Here is a 7,500-nt window from a genome sequence, read left to right as displayed (position 1 = left end):
ATATTTGCTCTGATTGCTGTCAGCCTGTGACACCTGCCATTCCTCTTGGTTTTATTGGTATTGCAGGACGAGAGTTAAATTCAAGCATCGAGCGGAGATTTCCTGCTGATTTTAACAAGATCAGAGGCCTTTCTACGTAGATCCTAACAAAGGGTGAGCTTCCGTTTCTTTTATCGATACAGTTTAAGATGGTAAAATGATAAGTATACTGGACCCATTCGCTGAATAGGCTGAGTTTAAATAAGTCGGTCTCAAAATCTGTGGTGGTGTAGTTCAATCGCAAGGCTCGCTGGCCCTTTTGCGTTTATTTTCGTGTTGTGATATGTTAAGCAATGAATACGACGATCCCTACTTTTCATCTCTTTAAACTCGGGAGCTTTTCACAAACACGAAATCTTGTTCCAATTACAAGGTTATTGATACTGTTTTAGTTTCCATGTCTTCAAGAATTTAATTTCTTCATGTATCCTTTTTTCAACTTCATTGACAAAAGCCTTCCACACGCCCACTGTCGTAAAACATACGGTTGTTTGTTTCAGAATATCAAAGAACAGTTCATTGTGCAAGGAAAGTCGCAAAGTCTAACCGTTTACATTTACTAAAATCGACGGGTTAAAATGTCAAGTGTTCTGTAATTGTCAAACAAGCACAACGTCAAAATGTCTTTTGTTAAAATTCGATAACCAAGCACCCACGAAGTTCTATTTCCAACGCTTGCTAGGCACTCTATAAACGCAGACACGTAACCTCTGCAGTTTTAAACTAAAATTACCACCACGCTGACTATTACGTGGCCGAGTGGACAGTTGCGCTTGAAACACTATAGAGTTCATATTCCAGCGTGGGATCACTTATTTTAAGATGAGAACAAACTACTCTTCATTTCGGTCCACGCAATAATTTTCCTAGGTATGGGGTTGGATTATTCACGGTTTTGTGAAAACTCGTCGAAGTCAGTTAGTTTTCGTCTGTTAATCAATACAACTGTTCACCGGATCTCCGTCGAGTGTTCTATGACTGTGTTAATAGGAGAAATTAAATAAGCGAAGTCTGTTCTTATGAAAAAAAAAAAATCCTTTTTTTTAAGCCTTCGAGTGCATTATCCAAAGTAGCACTTTGTGGATCAAGTTAAGACAATGGTCAATGAAATAAGCGAGGGCAGTAAGCCATGCAGTGCCTTCTTGGAATGATTATCGCAGATGGGAAGAAAATTCACTTGTTGCAAACAACCCTAAAAAGTGAAGTTTTGAACTGGATGCGTCATGCATTACATTTCTTTAACTGAGATCATTGCCAAAACTACATCAAAGAAACAAGTAAATGGCTTGTTTACAAGCCGCTTGCTTTGTATTAGCTGTAAGTATTAGTTTTAAGTTACTTTATTTTTATAGTAGGTCCACATCAGCTATATAGTTGTCTTTTTACCTGACCTGCTTGAATAAATAGAGATGATGATGATGATGATCACTGATGATCAATGATGATGCTGTCGGCTATTGCAATAGCAAGGTGACCATGGAAAGCCAGAAGGAGGGTAATGCGGCCTGGCTTATAAAGGGACGAAGCAAACGACATGGCGTTTATGAACTGCACAATCCACGCGAAACATTTTCCAAATCTCCTATGGACGCGACTTAATTAACCCTCTCGCTCCAGGCGTACCTCAGTCGGTCAGCGGGCGACCTATTGAGCTAGAGGTTGCCAGTTCGATACCCGTGTCATTCCATTGACATCTGTTTCAACTTTCCTCTGATCCTTGTAGCTGTAGCTTATAATACCGGTACACGGAGCATTGATGGAGGAAGGGGGGGGGGGGGGGTAAAAGATGCGCACCGAGGGCCACAAGTTTATCAGTAACTCTATTTCACTGGCACGCGTTAACCTCATAAAATAAGGATCCTTACCTTTACATCTAGGACCAGTATCATTCTTGAGGAATTCTACCACACCTTTTCAAATAGTCACGAAGTGATTATACAATAACGCGAATCAGGAACTCATCAAGAGGAGCCTCTATCTCCCATACTTGGCCTTGGAGTCAACCCTTTCCCGAGTAGATTTATTTATAGAACACCTCCCTTGGGAGATTCAGCACGCTCACTGTTGTCAGGAGCTCTTAATGAGCTCCTGCTTTTGTAAAAGCCGATCAAAGCAGAGCTATCTCAGCGTCAAGGGAATTATGATACTTTTCGCGGGAAAAACCTGCTGTTCCTAAAAATAAATTTACTCGGGAAAGGGTTGACTCAACGAATTAGAGGAGATAGAGGCTCCTCTTGATGAGCTCCTGCGCGAATTTATATTTTGAGATGACATTCTCGTTGCCGTGGCCGCCGTTGTTGCTTAAGTTCTCTATTGATTTCGCGGAAACTTGTACACCTTTTTCGGCACCTGGGGGGGGGGGGGGGGGGACTTGCTTTCGCTAACAGTCAACAGAGAAACTTTGCTAAGATGATAGCTTTAGTGCGCGGCGGGCTTAACGAATATACAGCAAATTTTTAACCTTCTCTCGCAATAACTGTGTACTGCCAACACACTTTGCCTGATGCAATAGAATCACTCTTGTGACTATTTAATATATATAAAACAACAACATTGACAAAAACACGAACTCGGAATTCAGATTTTGCGAAAATAGTTTGGGACGCAACTTGAGCAGTTGGAGAGAAGCCTGAGAAAAATCCGGGCCTGAGATGATCGCTTGCGCTTACAATCACTCGTATTGTTGCTTATAGTTGAAATACTAGATTTTCCCGTCGGCATAAAGCGACTTGACTTAATTGAGATACCAGTTGTTCGCCCGGTGTGAAGAAATCCGGAATCCAGCAAATGTGATGCTTTGGAATCCGGAATCCAGAGGGTGGAATCCGGAATCCAGAATCCAGAATCCAGAATCCTCAACTTTCGATAGAATCTAGGACCCTTTGTGCAGCACTGTGGAATCGAGGACTCGGGATACGAGATCGCCGGGCTGGGATCTGAAATCCGGGGGCCATCTGGATTCCTTTTTATTACACATAACATGAGAATTTTATTCCATAATGCTCATTTGTACAAATCTATACGCTTTATTTTCACATGTGGAAAAGGCTTATACAGCCAATCAGAATGGCGTACAGCTATTTCACATGTGGAAGTATAGCCAATCAACGATAGCGTAAAGGCGTTTCCATGCCAATCACTCGTGCATCTCGTGCAAATCGTACTTTATTATTGAATTAAATGAAATTTGCAACTTGGTTCTATTGTTAGTGAGGTTTTGTTTCTAATTTGCGTTCAGAAAACTATTTTAATGAAAATTCTCGTCTTATGTGTAATAAACAGTTCACGACATAGAAAGTACAAACAACTCGTGAATAAAACCCCGTACGCCGCACTTTCTATGACGTAAACTATATATAGAGGGCGAAGTTGGGAAAGTGTTGCAGTTGATTATTTTTTACTCGTGTAGTGCAACGGTATAGAGTCTATAAGTTTAATCTCATCTTTCTTTTTCTTCAGTCTCTTTTACAGAAGTATCAACAGTTGTCGCTTTTAGAGTGGAGCCTTAAGCATGTGGATTCGTGTGACAATGTATTTTTTTCTCGTAACCATGAAAGAGTTCATCTTCACGGAGAGGTAGGTCGTTCTATGAGTTATACGGCGGGGGATATTCCTCGAGAATACCATTTCCTGGAGGGAAAAGGATGAGCGTGTTGAAAGATATAAATAATTTTTGACGTTCTGCCCATAAATTCAGCCAGGTATAGTCAGTAACGGAGAAAGCGTTATCTGGGGAAAAATGGCCCGAGTCAACAGAAATTATCATGTTTGCACCGTAAGTTCGATGGGGATGTTCACCAGGCCCCGGTGATAGAGCTATCCACTGGATAAATAACTGTCCACCGCATAACTCAATTGGTTTTGCTAGTTTTTATCCGTTGGATGGTGATTTATCCCGTGGATAGCGTTATCCATCTTGGCCTGATGGCCAAGTGTGCTTTCGGGGGCACATACCGTCCCGATTTAAAACGTTTAAAGGGACGCTATCACACTATTTTTAGTACCACTCTGAAATCCCAACGTAGGCTGTTCTGTTGATAACAGCCACAAAATAAAGTCAAAACTGATTCCGTTGAATATAAAGGACTTTTTTGATGCACAGCACAGCTATCATTATGTACTTTTGATAACGAATGGCCAGGAAGAGATGCGTTCAAAGTTGAAAATGTTATGTGAACGTTGTGTTGTAACTTGTACAAAGCAGGAGCTCCTGTATAAAGTCAATGCAAAATATGTTGGCTGACCTTTCTGTTCTACATTTACTTGAATCGTGTGCGAGATGATGAAAAGGAAAGGATTTGAAAACCGTCAACTGAGGTGTTACAAAGATGAAGTTACTTGAACATTGACTAGAAATCATTATTGGCTCTTCCTTTGAAAATGGCGCGCTGCTTTCGAAACTAGTCACCAAGCCCTTATATTTCGACAGCGCGCCATTTTCAATGGAAGAGCCTGATTGCAGGCTTTAATCGTTACAAACGACATGACAGCCGGGAGCTTAAGCAAGGACGACGACGGTTACGAAAACGCCAGTGTCTGCATGCCAAGACACTGAGGTAAAAAGAGCGGGTAGACTTCGTGACGCTTGTTGAAAAAGACGTGCATTTACATCTAATTACTTGCAGTTTTCATATACAAGGACTGGCCTTGGAACTCGGTTCGTTTTTGAATGATGGACTCTTAGAGCATTGAATTAGTTACCATTCGATCGCGGAGGGAATGACACTCGCAAGTGGTTAACCTTATTAATTCTCTTGGAAGAGGACGATATTTACCGTAGGTACCCCATTCCCCTACAATCTATCGTTCGAGAACACGTGGAGCGTAGCCCTTAACAGTCGCGGCATCACAAGGCCAAACCGCGGCCTCCCCGGGCTCGTATATCAATATCCTGGTGGTCGAACATTGTAGGGATTCTCGAGTCCAATAGCTAAGCGTCCTTGTACTGAAGCATTCCTTAAATACTGTAATTAAACTTATAAATCTTAAATTTATTTTCAATAAGGAATATCAGACTTGCAGATGAACCAGCCCTTGAAGAGGAATAAAGTGACTGGTACTGCCATCTCATCGCATTTTAGTGGTTAGATGAATGGCGTTTCAATTTTGTTGTCTTCTGTTTTTATATCGCAGCGCGGAAGAGCCCACTAACATCCTTAAGAGACAAACATCGAGCTCAGGTTAGCAACGAATTACATGTATATTTAATTCAATGACATCACAGCGACCAAGTCTAGTGGGTCCCCCAAAGAGAGTTGTTGTCATAAACTTGTACTTTGGGAATGCGTCTCTTTTCTTATGCAAAGAATTTATTTAAGGTTTGGTTTTCTGTCTCTTGATAGACCAAGAAAATTGCATCGTAAGTTTGCCACAGGACTCACCCAAAGAGTGCTCCCCTTACCGAGAAGAGGAGCTCAAGAAGCAGAAAGGATTATTTCAACTTGCCAAACGGTCTCCCTTCCCAACGCCGTTGGTAAACATGTCCATTCAACAATTTGTGAATTATCACAAACAAGATCCATTCACGAAGAATGAGTTCCTGGGGTACGTAACCATGTTGCAGAACATAAGGGAGTTTCGAACAAATTGGATGAAAGATCACCTTAATGTGGATATAAAGGAGTTTCAGGAGTACGAAGACATGTTCAAGGCATTTAGAAGCAACTTGAAAAGCAACAGTACTGGAGACTTGGTAAAGTTTATTGATTTCTCAGTAAAATTTGAGGTTTTCTCCAGTAGCGGTTTGAGATTGTGTGTGCGGAGAAGGAACTCTAGGCAGTTTAAACTGATTGAGTGGAACAAAAGAAAATATCTTGAGAAACAAGAAAACACGCTTTTTTGGGGTTGGGGGGGGGGGGGGGAGGGAGATCAAGATTAAATCATGTTGTTGTAATGCTGACGAGTTTCTATTTACATAAGAAAAGCAGTGAGATTTGTATCAAGGGAAGGGTCAACTCCAGCCTTGCTTTTATGCAAAGTCCTTGTAACTGAGCACGGAACTGTAAAGTGGTCTATTCGTCTAAACTATGCTGTGAATATGTTAAGCCTCGGAATCTTATGAAGTGTTCAACGAGGTATTTACTTCAAAGGCTAAGGAAAGAAAGGTCGCAACAAGACTTAACACCCTTACATGAAAAGAAGCCATTCCCATACACAAAACAGAAGTAAGAGACCCAAATAAGAAAAAACGATGCTACCAGTTAGCTATACCAAAACTGAGTTGTCGTTTGCGACGTTTGACAAAACGATGAAGCTATTTATGAGCCATAATCACTTGTATTACACGAGTTATATCTCGAGGAGTCCTCGAATTTTTCTTGGAAAAAACGTATTCTGATAACAAACCGTGATGTATTCCCAGATGTGCTATTTTGTGAAGCTTAAAGTCTCGCTTGCACTACGTACTCCTTCAAGTCATCGCCCTCATGTTTTTTGAGGACAACAATAGATTTGCAAGGATGGTTGTCACTAGCGACAACTGATTTAGGCAATATGCACACAAACTCAGTACTGCCCACTTATGCTTGCTTTATAATTTGAATCTCAGGACATTAACGTCGAATGTCAAAGCGTGTCAGACAAAGAAACCTTGAACCCCATACTCAAGGACTGGCGAGATGACGGCATCTTTGCCGAACAGAGGCTCAGTGGCACCAACACAATGATTCTTCGCAGAGTGACAGATGACTCAAGTGAGTATGGTACTATTTTCCAAGCAAATAAATGAACCCGGAATTATTTTCCCAATTCAGGCCAATTACCGCTTTCCGTTTGGCCAAAACGATCGGAAATTTAGGTTGCAAGTGAAATGGAATGGCCCGTTTCGCTTTGATCCGACGATGTTATTCGGGACTAGTTTAGAAGGTGGTCCAATATGATTGGTCTGACCTGTGGGACCGAAAGGTCTCTTTCCATTTGACCGAATCGTTGCCAATCTCTGATTTGGTGGAAAATTAGTCCGAACAAGCGGAAGCTTGGGTAGTGTAATACTATACTATGATATATGAAATGAATCATATATCATTTCATCGTTGATTCATTCCTCACGGGAACATTGGAACCCACAAATGACCAGCTCCCAACGTCAGTGGCTTCATAGCTCAGTTGGTTAGAGCGTCGCACCGGTATCGCGAGGTCACGGGTTCAAGTCCTGAATTTCTCAGGCTTCTTTACGCAATTGCAAAAATTGCGTTCATAACTGCGAGGATCATAGCTTCACTTGAAAGGAATAAAGCATTGGGCGCAAAGAATCTCCAAGTAGAAGCTCACTGGCGAAGCAAGCATAAGCATGAGTTAGTCGCATCTTGATTATTTGTAATAGCGACCTTTGGATCAGAAGACGGTAACGAACCTTCACGTGAATACGAGTACGAGTTTTCCGTACTGAGCATGCGCATAAGGTTTGGAACCAACATTTTTCGAAGTGCGCGTGCTCAGAACGGAAAACTTGTACGCGTAGTC

At 41.6% G+C, this 7,500-nt stretch overlaps 1 protein-coding gene across 2 annotated transcripts in view; it reads left to right on the top strand.

Annotated features, from left to right (window-relative positions):
- LOC138019446 (polyunsaturated fatty acid 5-lipoxygenase-like) overlaps positions 1-7,500 on the top strand; it is an 18,004-nt gene that overhangs the window by 288 nt on the left and 10,216 nt on the right. For both annotated transcript variants that reach the window (XM_068866239.1, XM_068866248.1), the window contains exons 2-6: positions 67-153; positions 3,499-3,615; positions 5,173-5,219; positions 5,382-5,731; positions 6,587-6,731. In XM_068866239.1, the coding sequence (XP_068722340.1) occupies positions 3,551-3,615; positions 5,173-5,219; positions 5,382-5,731; positions 6,587-6,731 (607 nt within the window). In that variant the 5' untranslated portion in view covers positions 67-153; positions 3,499-3,550. The remainder of the gene's footprint in view (positions 1-66; positions 154-3,498; positions 3,616-5,172; positions 5,220-5,381; positions 5,732-6,586; positions 6,732-7,500) is intronic.

This window comes from Montipora capricornis, chromosome 2 (assembly GCF_036669925.1).
Source record: "Montipora capricornis isolate CH-2021 chromosome 2, ASM3666992v2, whole genome shotgun sequence".
NCBI classification, from domain to species: domain Eukaryota; kingdom Metazoa; phylum Cnidaria; class Anthozoa; order Scleractinia; family Acroporidae; genus Montipora; species Montipora capricornis.
The sequence above is the reverse complement of the archived record's forward strand: the minus strand, read 5'-3'. Positions and strand labels throughout refer to the sequence as shown.